This window comes from Pristis pectinata, chromosome 3, assembly GCF_009764475.1.
Source record: "Pristis pectinata isolate sPriPec2 chromosome 3, sPriPec2.1.pri, whole genome shotgun sequence".
In the NCBI taxonomy this organism is placed as follows: Eukaryota; Metazoa; Chordata; class Chondrichthyes; order Rhinopristiformes; family Pristidae; genus Pristis; species Pristis pectinata.
In genome coordinates, this window is record NC_067407.1 from 127,773,357 (window position 1) to 127,789,220 (window position 15,864).

Genomic DNA, 15,864 nt, shown 5'->3' on the forward strand with positions numbered 1-15,864 from the left:
TCCTTCCTCTCCACTAGATGTTGATGAATGCCTTGTCCCGGAACGCTGTGAACATGGGGACTGCCTGAACACAGAGGGTTCCTTCTACTGTATTTGCGAGCAGGGATTCACAGCTTCGGCAGATGGACTTAGATGTGAAGGTGAGGACCTGCCATGGGTATACTGCAGTTTTGGGCATCAAGTGTACGAACATCAAAGGCTTCTTTATTTGCACGGATTGGAGTGGCTTCCAGCTAGTGGATGATGTAGGTAAAGTGTTAATGCCAGCAGCCAGAAAACTTCCATGGGGCACCCTATAATTGGTTGCCTTATCTCATGCACTCATCCCCCACCATGTTTAATCCCTGGCAGTTGTCACTGAAGAGGGCTTGCATTCCCATTGACCGTTTCACATTCCTTGAGCTGCCCAAATGTGCAGCCAATGAAACTCTTTTAAAGTGTGGTCATTTTTCTAAGATAGGAAGTGTGTGCACAACAAAATCCTGCAAAACAGCAACGTGACAGTGACCAGGTAGTCAGGAAGTAAGTGGTGCACTAAAACGTACTGAGATAATAGGACAGACTATCAAGAACTTGGTCAAAAATCAGGGCTAAAGAAGTAGAGAAAGGTGGTTAAGGAAGTGCAGAGATCTTGAGGAGCTTAAGGCTATGACAGCTGAAGGCAATGATATAAATTATAGAATTGTTAGAACACAGGAGGAGACCATTCAGCCCATCATAGAAACATAGAAAAACCTACAGCACAATTCAGGCCCTTCGGCCCACAAAGCTGTGCCGAACATGTCCCTACCCTAGAAATTACTAGGCTTACCCGTAGCCCTCTATTTTTCTCATCTCCATGTACCTATCCAACAGTCTCTTAAAAGACCCTATCGTATCCGCCTCCACCACCATTGCCGGCAGCCCATTTCACGCACTCACCACTCTCTGAGTAAAATAATTACCCCTGACATCTCCTCTGTAACTACTCCCCAGCACCTTTAACCTATGTCCTCTTGTGGCCACCATTTCAGCCCTGGGGAAAAGCCTCTGACTATCCACCCGATCAATGCTTCTCATCATCTTATGTACCTTTATCAGATCCCCCCTCATCCTCCATCACTCCAAGAAGAAAAGGCCGTGTTCCCTCAACCTGCTTACATAAGGCATGCTCCGCATTCCAGGCAGCATCCTTGTAGATCTCCTCTGCACCCTTTCTCTGGCTTCCACATCTTTCCTGTAGTGAGGCGACCATCAGGTGCATGCCTGCTTCATCTTGAGTTGTCCATCCAGCGCCATTCCCCCGTTCTTTGCCTGTAAGCTGGAAATTATTTTCCCTCAAGTATCAATCAATTCCTTTCTGAAAGACTTGATTAATTCTGTTTCCATCACCCTTCCTGACAGGGAGTTCTAGAATATAATTGCTCTCTGTGTAAAATAGGTTTTCCTCAAGTTCCTCCTGTATCATTTATCCTTCACTTTTAAGTGGGTTTTGTTCGGTATTGGTATTGGTTTGATTTATTATTGTCACTTGTACCGAGGTACAGTGAAAAACTTGTCTTGCATACCGTTCACACAGGTCAAATCATCACACAGTGATTGAGGTAGTACAGGGTAAAAACAATAACAGAATACATAGTAAAGTGTCACAGCTACAGGAAAGTGCATTGCAGGTAGACAATAAGGTGCAAGGTCACAACAAGGTAGATTGTGAGGTCAAGAGTCCATCTCATCGTATAAGGGAACCATTCAATAGTCTTTTAACAGTGGGATAGAAGCTGTCCTTGAACCTGGTGGTATGTGCCCTCAGGCTCCTGTATCTTCTGCCTGATGGGAGAGGGGAGAAGAGAGAATGACCTGGGTGGATGGGGTCTTTGATTATGCTGGCTGCTGGCTTTGCCCCCTGGCCATTGAATCACCTGCTGGTAGGAACAGCTTCCTTCTATTACCCCAATCTATCCATGGTGGAGCATTTATAGTTAGGATGGAGGTTGGAACTGGAGGAACACATGGGGGTTTATAAGACTGGAAAAGATTACCCAGCTAAAGAATGGCAAGACTGTGAAAGGATTTGAAAATAAGGATGAAAATATTTAAAATCGAGACATTACTGGGTGATGGTGCGAGTTGGAACACAGGCATTGGAAATTTGGATAATCATCCCAGGGTAACCTTAGTGGAATCCTGCTACAGGGCATTTCCTGTCTCAACTTGTGTATAAATGCCCACAGGAGTGAGATTACTATGCCGTTAGATATTCTCCAAATCAATGTACTTAATCTGGTTAGTCCAGACCAAACAAAAACTAAACTGTGCCTGGAGAAAATAAGAAATGGAAATGCTAGGAACATTCAGCATGTCAGGCAGCAAGTGTAGAGAGAGAAGCTGTGACACCCACCACACAATTTCATGGATTTGCTCTGTTGTTTGTGCTTTGTTAGGTTACCGCAGTACGGAAGGTGCTATAGTGAAACATTTGAGTGTATGTATTTCTGAATGAAATGGTGCTCTTAAAGCTGGATGTTTCTAGGCTGCACTTTTCCTGGATCATTAATTATAGAGAAAAGTAGACAAGTTCTTGTATTTCATTTAACAAAAGAAATGTTATAGCCCAGCAATTTTATTACCTTAAAATATTTGTCGAGCTTCCTTTTGAAAACCACGATTGAATCTGCATCCTGCACACTTTCAGGCAGTGTACTCCAGATCAAAGCTACTTGCTGTAGAGAACTGATTTCTCTTGCTAGTCACTTTAAGTCAGTGGTCCTTTATACCACAACCAGTGGGAACAGGTTTTCTCAGTTTCCCCATCTAAATCCAACAAGATTTTATATATATATTTATTAGATCTCCTCTCATCCTTCCCCATTCCCCTAGATTCTGTGGCCCGCAGAGACCCTGTTTCTCATTTTCCCCAGCAATTTTGGCATCTGCTAATTTCTTTCTGATTCCCCTTTCCATGGAGAACTACTGGTTGACATCTTCCCCATGTCAACCCTCCGCACGCACATACTTGCGTTCATATGCACACATGAACATACGCACATGCACGCACAACCCTTCATTATGCAATTGTGACTATGAGGATGGGATTAATATAGATGGGTGCTCATTGGTCAGCCTGGATGTGGTGGTATGAATGGCCTGGTTCCATCTGGTTCCATGCTGTATGACTCTGACTAGATAGCTCACCACAGATATTTCCTGGGCATCACTGGCTGTGTGGAGCTAAGCTTGCTGATACATCTCTTATTGGAAAAATGGTCTGCCAGCACTCATTGTTCAGGCCCCATATGTGACAGCACATACTTGCATTTGGCGCCACAGGGCTTTCAACTTGCTGCAGGACTGTATATGAGTCTTGTCACCAAGAAAATGAAAGGAAAGACAATTCTTAGAAAATAACCTAATTGTCAGGACAGGAGACATGAGAGACTGCAGATGGTGGAATTTAGAGCAAAAAGCAAACTGCTGGAGGAACTCAGCGGGTCACGTAGCATCTGTGGGGGGGGGGGGAATAGAAATGTCGACAATTCCTTTGCCCCCACAGATGCTCCTCAATCTGCTGAGTTCTTACAGCAGTTTATTTTTTTGCTCTAGTTGTAAGGACAGATTAGAAACAGGCAGGAAGAAAGCAGGGAAAGGCGTTCTCTTCCAAGTCTTGATAGTCTACAATGTGAATACTTTATTTCACTGACTAAAGTTTCACAATACATTCGACCACAGGTGCAAGCTTGGAGTAAAATTCCATTTTGCTCAGGGCTCCAGAAGCTGCTTTCATTGCCAGCAGCCTAGCTGATCAAAACAAATGTCAGTTTCTTGACCCAGAATATCAATGTATCTGGTCAGTGAATTGACCCATCATTCCAGATTTCTTAAGCCAATAATTGTGGCAGGTGCCCTTTCTGGTGGTATCAGAATCTGTGCAGCAGTCCAAGAGTTGCCTTGTCTAGACAAGGGAAAATATTCGGTGTTGACGATCCCCTACGGGGTGCTGGTGAACACCATTTGACCTAACAGGAGTACTCAGCCCAACACTTTGCAAACATTGGCATGCTGATCATACACCAGGGGATCAAATATGTTTTATTTCTAATTGCATTTTTCTTTTGCAAGCATTCCAGCCCCTTTTTTTTTAACTTCAAATGTTAATTAGATCCAGCAGATGAAATTTTCCAGTCTGGTGAATTAAAGGGCCTCAACCAGCCTTGTTATGTTTTCCGAAACCTTGCAGTAAATGCTTGCATGACACATCTGGTGATATGGTTTATTAGCTCCTGTTAGACAAGCTCATGTTCCTTCTCTGTGTGCCTCTGTAGGACTTCAAAACTAGCTTGGAAGCAGTAGAATGAACTATAACCAATTGTGTTTGCTTGTTTGTTTAAAAAGGAAACAAAGCTTTTAGTTGATCCTGCACACAAGACCTGAAGGCTTTTGTACCTGGTACTGACTTGGGAAAGTGCGAATGACCTTACCAAAGCACAGCACAGAAATAACACTGCTGTGAGGGTATTTACAGCAATCAGTCTCATAATCTTTACTGAAAATGAAAAGGCTGCAGGGCACAGTATATATACATGAAATCACGATTTTGTGTAATAAGTGCAGCAGCAGAATATTTGTGGATTGTCCAAAATGCTGGAGCAAGTCAGGTAGCACCCGCGGAGAGAGAAACAGTTAGCATTCAGGTGGGAGACCTGCCATCATGGTTTTTGGAGGAGTTTATAAACCACAGCTTGGTGGTTTATAATTAACATGCATTATGGAATTGTTATGTCCCTTTGATTCTGTGCTGGTTTCCAGTGGGGCAATCACATCAATCTCATTCTTTCTCTAAAGCCCTATATATGTTATTCTATCTCAAGTTCCTATCCCATTCTGTTTGGAAGGTAATGATTCACTTCCTTCCCACGGCCTCTACAGGCAGTCAGTTCCAGTCTTTATATAAAAATAGTTTTTCCTCATGTTGCCCTTGAACGTTTTGCCAAGGCCCTAGTCTTTGAAACATTTACTTATGGGATCATCCCTATTCCAGGATGCTGTTGCTAGTTTGATCTACCACTCAGGGGCTGATACTTTACATAATCATGTTCCTGTCTTACAAACTTGATTGAGTTTTTTGAGGAGGTGATGAAGATGATTGATGAGAGCAGGACATTGGATGTTGTATACATGGACTTTAGAAAAGCTTTTGACAAGGTCTCTCATGTTGGACTGATCCAGAAGATTAAGGAACATGGAGACTTGGTAAATTGGATTCAAAATTGTCTTGGCCATAGAAGACAGAGGTAGTGGTTATCCTGACCGGAGGTCTGTGACCAGTGGTGTTCTGCAAGAATCAGTACTGTGACGTCGGTTGTTTGTGATATATATACATGATTTGGACAAAAATGTAAGTGGGCTGATAAGCAAGTTTAATGGATAGTGATGAAAATTGTTAAAGGATTTAGTAGGATATAGACCAGTTGGAAATATGGGCAGAGAAATGGCAAATGGTGTTTAATCCAGACAAGTGTAAGGTGGTGCACTTTGGAAGGTCAAATACAAAGGAAACTATACAATAAATGGCAGGACTCTTAGGAGTGTTGATGTTCAGAGGGATCTTGGGGTGCAAGTTCATTGCTCCCTGAAAGTGGTAACACAAGTGAGTAGGGTGGTAAAGGGGGCACATGGCATACTTGCTTCATTGGTCAGGTTGTTGAGTATAAAAGTAAGGAAGTCATGTCACAGTTGTATAAAACTTTGGTTAGGCCACATTTGGAGCACTGTGTACAGTTCTGGTTGCTGCATTACAGGAAGGATCTGAAGGCTTTGGAGATGGTGCAGGAAAGGTTCACCAGGATGTTGCCTGGATTAGAGAGTATTAGGTATAAGGAAAGGTTGAACATACTTGGATTGTTTTCTCTGGAGCACTGGAGGCTGAGTGATGACCTGACAGAAGTATATAAAATTATGAGAGGCATAAATGTGGTTGATAGTCATTATCTTTTACTCAGGGTGGAAATGTCAAATACTAAAGTGCATAGCTTTAAATTGAGACATGGTAAATATAAAAGAGATTCACAAGGCAAGTTTTTTAAAAAGAGTGGTAGGTGTCTGGAGTGTGCTGCCAAGAGAGGTGGTGGAAGCAGATACAATAGCAATGTTTAAAAGGCATTTAGACAGGCACATGGACAGGCGGGGAATGGAGGGATATAGATCACGTGCAGGCAGATGGGATTAGTTTGGATTGGCATTATGGGCAACACAGATATCGTGGGCCGAAGGGCATGTTCCTGCGCTGTACTGTTCTATTTTCTATGTTCTCTGTTCTATATCCTGTGCATGCTTAAACTGAGAAACAATCACCTACTGGTTCTGAGTGCTGGTTTTGTGATTGCTTATTATATCGTCTTTGGGTAATATCTTAGTCAGGGTACAACATATATTGGTACTCCAGCAGCTGTGTGATGCAACATCATGAATCTGACTGTAAGGTATTAAAAATGTGTTTTTAGGCACTATTGCCAGTTTATTCCCTAGCTTGTGTATGTTGCACAAAGGATGTCAAGATCAACCATGGGACGTTACCACATTTGATGAGTGTCAGAGCCCCAGAACACATATGTCCAATAATACTTGAACCTAGCAATGTTCATGTCTTTGTATTTTTTTCTGTTGTACATCAATGCTTTCGTCTTGGGTAAACTGATTTAGAAGTTTGCAGATAGCAGAAAACTTTGAAATTCTGTGAAAAGTGAGGGGGATAGTAACAGACTATAGTGGAATGAGTTTAATGGGTGCACATGACAGATAGAATTTGTCACTTTAACAGGCATGGTTTGATCAGATGATGAGGGAAGGGGAACATTTAGTGGAGGGGAAATCATGGTCTTGGAGTATTGGAGGTTCAGAAAGCCATGAGCATTGGGAGACCAGGAGGTCAGTGGGTCATGTACTGGAAACATCACTGATCAGTTGGAAAGAAGGGCTTATGCCACGTGGTGGGGGGCTAGGGGCATTATCTATAGTACCTAATCCAGTGCAGCATTAATAAAATACTTGTTGCTCTGGGAGCAGCTTCGTTTAGGTTCCTTCTTGAAGGAGTGTGGGAAAGGGAATTACATCATCCTGAAAAATGACTGAGGTAGAAATCACAAAGGCAATTCCCACTGGCAAGTGCCCAGTTGAATTCTGAGGAGATGCAAAACAATCTGGAAATGTTTATTTTGGTCACTCCAGGAAAAATCAATTTTTCAATTGCATTGTGCTGAATAGAAAATGTTATGCAATTAATTTTCCAGACCAGTGTTCCTCATAGCCGTGGTGTTGATAACAGCAGGACAGAAAAACAAGGCAATGGCCAAAGGACTGGATGTGTGGCAGGGAGATGAGTAGCACTGTTTTTATGCAGTTATGTTGATCTGAAATGCTCTGACTGAAGGGTCGGTGGAAAAACAATCAACAAAAAGTTTCAAAAAGCAGTTGGATAAAGAATTGAAGGAGAGATATGTACATGACCATGAAAATTGAGTAGGGGAGTGGGTCTAACTGGATAACCCCTTGAAAGAGGATCTGATGTCTGGAACTTGCAGTCATGATGTGCAAAACACAAGCAATGAGATTTGGTTTTAGTGTTTATCAACTATTGATATTTATTGTGAAGCTTTACAAATTGAAACTCAATTTTGCTTTCATTTATTGGGACCTTTGAGTTGTTGGTAAAGCCGGAATTTATTGCTGTAGAGAAGATGTGGTGAACTGCCACCTTGAACCACTGCAATCCTTCTGGTGAGAGTACTCTCACAGTGTTATTGGGAAGAGAGAACCAAGATTTAGACATTGTGCCGATAGATTTCCAAGACAGGATAGTGTGTGACATGGAGGGGATCCTGCAGCTTGTAGTGCTCCCTTGAATTTGAAGCCCTCATGCATGGGTGTGGGATCTGCTCTAAGAAGAGATAACCCGATTAACTGCAGTGTGTTTGTAGATAGTACACACTGCAGCCATGGTCAACCAATGGTGGGGGGAATGAATATTTAGGATAGTGGATGGGGTGTCATGCAAGCAAGCTGCTTTGTCATGGATAATGTCTAGCTTTTTGAGTGCTTTGGAGATGCACACCTCCAGGCAAGTGGAAGGTATTCCTTCACAGTTTTGACTTGTGCTTTGTAGATGGTGGAAAGGCTTTGAAGTGTCAGGAGGCAATTGACTTCCTGCAGGGAATCCAGCCTCTGACCTGCTCTTATACCCAAAAGATTTTTATGACTAGTCCATTTGAGATTCTGGTCAATGGTGCCTCCTAGGATGTTGACAGTTGGGGGTCTTAGTGATGGTAATGTTACTGAATATTAAGGGTAGGTGGTTAAACTCTCTTATTGGAAATGGTGATTACCTGGTACCTTAACGATATGTATGTTACTTGTTACTTATCAGCCCACATCTAAGTGTTGTAAAGGCTTTGCTGCATGCAGACATGGGTTGATAGGTTGCTGAAGAGTTATGATTGCAATTGAACATTGTATAATCATCAACAATTATTCTCACTTCTAACTCCATGTGTTAATAAATTGATGAAGCAGTTGAAGATGGTAGGGCTGAGGACACATTCTTGAGAGACAACTGCAGGAATGCTAGGGCTGGGATGATTGACCTCCAACAACCACAACCATCTTCCATTGCAATAGGTATGGCTCCAAACATTAGAGCTTCTCCATTTGGTACCAATTATTCCAGTTTTACTCAGGCTCCTTGATGTCACACTTGCCCAGATGTTCCTGGCTGTCAAAGGCTGTTACTCTCACCTCACCTCTGGAATTCAGCTCTTTGCTCCATGTTTGCACCAAGACTGTGTTGAGAGCTGGAGCCGAATGATCCTTGGAAACCCAAACTGGGCATTGGTGAGTAGGTTATTGATGACTAAGAGCTGCTTGTTAACTCTTTCGTTGAACTCTGCCATCACTTTGCTGATGATTGAAAGTAGACCGATTGGATGGTAATACCTGATCGATTTGACCTGCTTTTTTGGAAACAGGGCACAACTGGACAATTTTCCATTTTTTTAGGTAAATTCCAATATTGTGATGGCTTGGATAGAGACAGAACATAGAACATTACAGCACAGTACATAGAACAGTACAGCACAGAACAGGCCCTTTGGCCCACAATGTTGTGCCAAAATAGCTTTTCCCTCCTACCTGCAGAATGCCCATATACCGCTATTTTCCTCTCATTCATGTGCTCATCCAAGCCCTTCTTAAAAGCCCCCAATGAATTTGCCTCCACCACCCTATCAGGCAACGCATTCCAGGCATCCACCACTCTCTCAGTAAAAAACTTACCCCTCACATCTGTTCTGAACCCACCCCCTCTCACCTTAAATGCATGCCCTCTGGTATTGGATTTCTCAATAATGGGAAAAAGATATTACTTGTCCACCCTATCTATGCACCTCATAATTTTATACACTTCCAACAGATCACCCCTCAGCCTCCACCGCTTCAGAGAAAAGAGCCCAAGTTTGTCCAGCCTCTCCTGATAGCTCATGCCTTCTAATCCAGGCAGCCTCCTCTGCACCCTTTCTAAAGCTTCGACATCCTTCCTGTAGTGAGGTGACCAGAATTGCATGCAATACTCTAAATGCAGCCTAACCAGTGTTCTATAAAGATGCATCATAACTTCTTGACTCCTATACTCAATACCCTGATTAATAAATGCAAGGCCCTGTACATTAATAAATATACAGGCCCTTCGGCCCATGATGTTGTGCCGATATTTTATCCTGCTCTAAGATCTATCTAACCCTTCCCTCCCACATAGCCCTCCATTTTTCTATCATTCATGTGTCTATCTAAGAGTCTCTTAAATGTCCCTAATGTATCTGCCTCCACCACCTCTGCCGGCAGTGTGTTCCATGCACCCACCACTCTCTGTGTAAAAAAACTTACCTCTGACATCCCCCCATACCTTCTTCTAATCACCTTAAAATGATGCCCCCTCATGTTAGCCATTTTCGCCCTGGGATAAAGTCTCTGACTGTCCATTTGATCTATGTCTCTTATCATCTTCTACACCTCTATCAAGCCACCTCTCATCCTCTTTCGCTCCAAAGAGAAAAGCCCTGGTTCTCTCAACCTATCCTCATAAGACATGTTCTCCAATCCAGGCATCATCCTGGTAAATCTCTTCTGCACCCTCTCTGAAGCTTCCACATCCTTCCTATAATGAGGCAACCAGAAATGAACACAATATTCCAAGTGTGGTCTAACCAGAGTTCTACAGATCTGCAAAATTACATCGCGGCTCTTGAACTCAGTAACCCAACTAATGAAGGTCAACACACCATAAACCTTCTTAACAACCCTATCAACCTGCGTGACCTTGAGGGATCTATGGACGTGGACCCCAAGATCCCTCTGTTCCTCCACACTGCTGAGTCCTGCCATTAACCTTGTATTCTTCACTCAAATTCAATCTTCCAAAGTGTATCACTTCACATTTTTCTGGACTGAACTCCATCTGCCACTTCTCTGCATCCTCTCAATATCCTGTTGTAATCTACAGCAACATTCTACACTATCCACAACACCACCAATCTTTGTGTCATCTGCAGACTTACTAACCCACCCTTCCACATCCTCATCCAAGTCACTTATAAAAATCACAAAGAGCAGGGGTCCCAGAACAGATCCCTGCGGAACACCACTGGTTACCAACCTCCAGGCAGAACCCTCTCCATCTGCAACCACCCTCTGTCTTCTATGGGCAAGCCAATTCTGAATCCACACAGCCAAGTTCCCCTGGATCCCATGACTCCTGGCTTTATGAGTGAGCCTTCCATGAGAAACCTTATCAAATGCCTTATAAAATCCATGTACACCACATCCATTGCACTACCTTCAGCAAAGAATTCAGTCAGGCTTGTGAGGCACGACCTGCCCCTCACAAAGCCATGCTGACTGTCCCTAATCAGCCTATGTGTCTCCAAATGCCCATAAATCCTGTCTCTAAGAATCTTCTCCAGTAATTTGCCCACCACTGAAGTAAGACTCACTGGTCTGTAATTCCTAGGGTTATCCCTACTCCCTTTCTTGAACAAAGAATCAACATTTTCCACCCTCCAATCAGTTGGCACTACTCCTGTGGCCAGTGAGGACACAAAGATCATCGCCAAAGGTGCAGCAACCTCTTCCCTCGATTCCCATAATAACCTAGGATATATCCCGTTTGGTCCCAGTGACTTATCTATCCCAATGTTTTTCAAAGTTCCAACACATCCTCTTTCTTCATGTCAACATGCTCTAGTGTATCAGCCTGTTGTATGCCGTCCGCACAAACATCAAGGTCTCTCTGGTGAATACTGAAGCAAGGTATTCATTAAGGACCTCCCTACCTCTTATGAAACCAGGCACATGTTTCTTCTTTTATTCTTGATCGGTTCCACCCTTACTCTCGTCATCCTCCTCTTCTTCACATACGTGAAGGACACCTTGGGGTTTTCCTTAATCCTATTCACCAAGGCCTTCTCATGCCCCCTTCTTGCACTCCTAAGTCCATTCTTAAGCTCCCTCCTGGCTACCTTGTATCGCTCCAGAGCCCTGTCTGATCCATGCTTTGTAAACCTTAGGTAAGATTCTTTCTTCCTTTTGACAAGATGTTCTACGTCTCTTGTCAACCATGGTTCCTTCTCTCTACCATCCTTACCCTGCCTCAATTGGGCAAACCTATCCAGAACCCCATGCAAGTATTCCCTAAACAACCTCCACATTTCTGCTCTGCACTTCCCCAAGAACATCTGTTCCCAATTTACACTCCCAAGTTCCCGCCTAATAGCTTCATAATTCCCCCTCCTCCAATTAGATACTTCCCAATATCGTCTGCTCCTATCCCTCTCCAAGGCTATGGTAAAGGTCAAGGAGTTATGGTCACTGTCTCCAAAATGCTCTCCCACTGAGAAATCTGATACCTGATCATGATCATTGCCTAGTACCAGGTCCAGTAAGGCCTCTCCTCTAGTTGGCCTATCCACTTACTGTGTCAGGAATCCTTCCTGGACACACCTAACAAACTCTGCTCTATCTATCCCCTTTACATTAAGGAGGTGCAATCAATATTAGGGAAATTGAAATCACCCATGACAACAACCCTGTTATTTTTGCACCTTTCCAAAATCTGCCTCCCAATCTGCTCCTCAGTGTCTCTGCTGCTATTGGGGGGTCTGTAGGATACTCCCAATAGAGTGATCGCTCCCTTCCAGTTCCTGACCTCCACCCACACTGGCTCAGTAGACGATCCCTCCAGAACATCCTCCCTTTCTACAGCCGTGATACTGTCCCTGATCAGCAAAACCACTCCCCCACCTCTTTTACCTCGGTCCCTGTCCCTTTTGAAACATCTAAACCCCGGAATATCCAGCAGCTATTCCTGCCATTCTGACAGCTAAATCTCTGCAATGGCCACAATGTCGTAGTTGCATGTACTTACCCATGCTCTTAAGTTCATTACCCTTGTTTCTGATACTTCTCGCATTAAGGTAGACACACTTCAGCCCATCCAACTCTCCGCAATTTTGCCCCTTCGACTGCCTATCCTTCCTCACAGTCTTTCTACTTACACTAAATGCACCAACCTCTGACCTATCACTCGATTTCCATTCCCCTAGTTTAAACCCTCCCCAACAGCTCTAGCAAACCTGCCCACAAGAATATTGGTCCCCCTCCAGTTCAGGTGTAAACCATCTCTTTTGTACAAGTTATACCTTCGCCAGAAGAGATCCCAATGATCCACAAATCTGAAACCCTTTGCCCTGCACCAATTCCTCAGCCATGCATTATTCTGCTGAATCAACCAATTTTTACCCTCACTAACATGTGGCACAGGCAGGAATCCAGAGATTACTACCCTTGAGGTCCTGTTTTTCAGCTTCCTACCGAGCTCCCTATATTCCCTTTTCAGGACCTCATCTCTTTTCCTACCTATCTCATTGGTACCAATATGTACCACAACTTATGGCTGTTCACCCTCCCCCTTCAGAATGCTGTGGATCAGATCCGAGAAGTCCCAGACCCTGACATCTGGGAGACAACATACCATTCGGGAGTCCCTTAGTCCCTTCCACGTCCACATAATCTCCTGTCTGCACCCCCCCCCCACCCCCCTTACTACTGAATCCCCTTACGATTGAATAGCTAGTTCTGGAGAGCAGGTCTTCATACTATAGCTGGGATATTTTCTGGTCTCATAGTCTTTTATGTATCCAGTGCTCTCAGCTGTTTCTTGATTTTTTGAAGAATGAATCTATTGGTTGAAAGTCGGCTTCTATGATTGTGGAGATCTCAGAAGGAAGCCAAGACAGATCATTCCACAGAACCATAGAACACTACAGCACGGAAAACAGGCCATTTGGAGCTTCTAGTCTGTGCAGAATCTTTATTCCGCTAATCCCATTTACCTGCACCCAGTCCATAACCCTCCAGACCTCTCCCATCCATGTATCTATCCAATTTATTCTTAAAACTTAAGAGTGAGCCTGCATTTACCATGTCAGATGGCAGCTCGTTCCACACTCCCACCACTCTCTGAGTGAAGAAGTTCCCCCTAATGTTCACCCTAAACCTTTCCCCTTTCACCGTAAAGCCATGTCCTCTCGTACTTATCTCTCCTAATTTAGGTAGAAAGAGCCTAATCACATTTACTCTGTCTATACCCCTCATAATTTTGTAAACCTCTATCAATTCTCCCCTCATTCTTCTACGCTTCAAGGAATAAAGTCCTAACCTGTTCAATCTTTCCCTGTAACTCAACTCCTGAAGACCCGGCAACATTCTAGTAAATCTTCTCTGCACTCTTTCAATCTTACTGATATCCTTCCTATAGTTAGGTGACCAGAACTGCACACAATACTCTAACTTTGGCCTCACCAATGTCTTATACAACCTCACCATAACATCCCAACTCCTATACTCAGTACCTTGATTTATGAATGCCAGGATGCCAAAAGCCTTCTTTATAACCCTGTCTACCTGTGACGTCACTTTCAGGGAATTATGTATCTGAACTTTCAGATCCTTTTGTTCCTCTGCATTCCTCAGTGCCCTACCATTTATTGTGTATGTCCTACCTTGATTTGTCCTTCCAAAATGCAACACCTCACACCTGTCTGCATTAAATTCCATCTGCCATTTTCTGGCCCGTTTTTCCAGTTGGTCCAGATCCTTCTGCAAGCTTTGAAAGCCTTCCTCGCTGTCCACTATGCCTCCAATCTTAGTGTCATCAGCAAACTTGCTGATACAATTTGACACTTCTGGATGAACATGGCTTTGTGCTTGTCTTTAACACTCACACACTGGAATGGGATGTTTTTGGAGCACCCTGCTCCTGTTATCTTTTTAATTGTCGACTGCCATTCATGACTATATAAGATTTCTTTATTAGTCACATGTACATTGAAACACACAGTGAAATGCATCTCTTTTGCGTAGAGTGTTCTGGGGGCAGCCCGCAAGTATCACCTTGCTTCCAGCGCCAACATAGCATGTCCACAACTTCCTAACCCGTACGTTTTTGGAATGTGGGAGGAAACCGGAGTACCCGGAGGAAACCCACATAGACACAGGGAGAATGTACAAACTCCTTATAGACAGCGGCCGGAATTGAACCCGGATCGCTGGCACTGTAATAGTGTTGTGCTAACCGCTACACTACCGTGCCTGCCCTATTGGTAGGACTCCAGAGCTTTGATCTGATATGTTGGCTGTGAGATCACTTAACTATGTCTATTGCATGGTGCTTAGCATGTATTTGGTACTTTATTACGGCTACACCAGTATCAGAATCAGGTTTATTATCACTGACATATGTTGTGGAATTTGTGGTTTTGCAGCATCAGTGCAGTGCAAGACATAAAAATTACTGTAAGTTAACAAAAAATATATAATAGTGCAAAAGAGGAATAACAAGGTAGAGCTCATGGGTTCATGGACCGTTAAGAAATCTGATGGCGGAGGGGAAGAAGCTGTTCCTGAAACGTTGAGTGTGGGTCTTCAGACTCCTGTACCTCCTCACTGATGGTAGTAACATAAAGAGGGCATGTCCCAGATGGTGAGGGTCCTTAATGATGGATACCACCTTCTTGAGGCACTGCCTCTTGAAGCTGTCTCAATGGTGGGGAGGGTTGTGCCCGTGATGGAGCTGGCTGAGTGTACAACCTTCTGCAGCCTCTTGCAATTCTATGTATTGGAGCCTCCATACCAGGCGGTGATGCAACCAGTCAGAATGCTCTCCACCGTACATCTATAGAAATTTGCAAGAGTCATTGGTGACCTACCAAATCTCTTCAAACTCCTAATGAAGTAGAGCCACTGGCATGCCTTTGTGATTGTAGGTTGGCATCTCACTTTAGGTTTTCCTGGTACCATTGCCAGTGGTCAACAATGCCAATAGATGCGGAGCTCTGAACTGCCAAATCTGTTCTGAGTTCACTTAGCATTATTCTGGTGCCACACCACAGTCCTACCAACACTCCTACCAACACTGTCATGCACAGATGCATCAGCAATAGGCAGAGGTCAGGTACCTTTATCCCTTACTACCTGAGACTGACCCAGTCCAGCAGTTGTGCCTTTCACTGATACGCTGTCATGGTACTCATATTGGTGGGTGTTGATATCCACTGCTCAGAGAACATTCTGCATCCAGCTACTTTCAATAGCCAGTGTTTAGCTTGGAGGAGTACCGATAGTTGATGGAAGAGGATGGGCAATAAATAGGGGGAATTTTCCTTGCCCATGTTTACCCTGAAGCCACAAGATGTCCTGGGGTTTGGAGTCAACACTGAATCCTCCCAAGGGCTACTCTTCCCCCTGTAGATTTGTGCCACCCCTGTTTACAAAGAGGACTGTACGTGA

The 15,864-nt window shown here is 43.8% G+C and overlaps 1 protein-coding gene across 3 annotated transcripts in view; it reads left to right on the forward strand.

Moving 5' to 3' along the window:
* Positions 1-15,864, forward strand: part of ltbp1 (latent transforming growth factor beta binding protein 1) — a 399,304-nt gene that overhangs the window by 283,883 nt on the left and 99,557 nt on the right. For all 3 annotated transcript variants that reach the window (XM_052011302.1, XM_052011303.1, XM_052011304.1), the window contains one exon: positions 18-140. In XM_052011302.1, the coding sequence (XP_051867262.1) occupies positions 18-140 (123 nt within the window). The remainder of the gene's footprint in view (positions 1-17; positions 141-15,864) is intronic.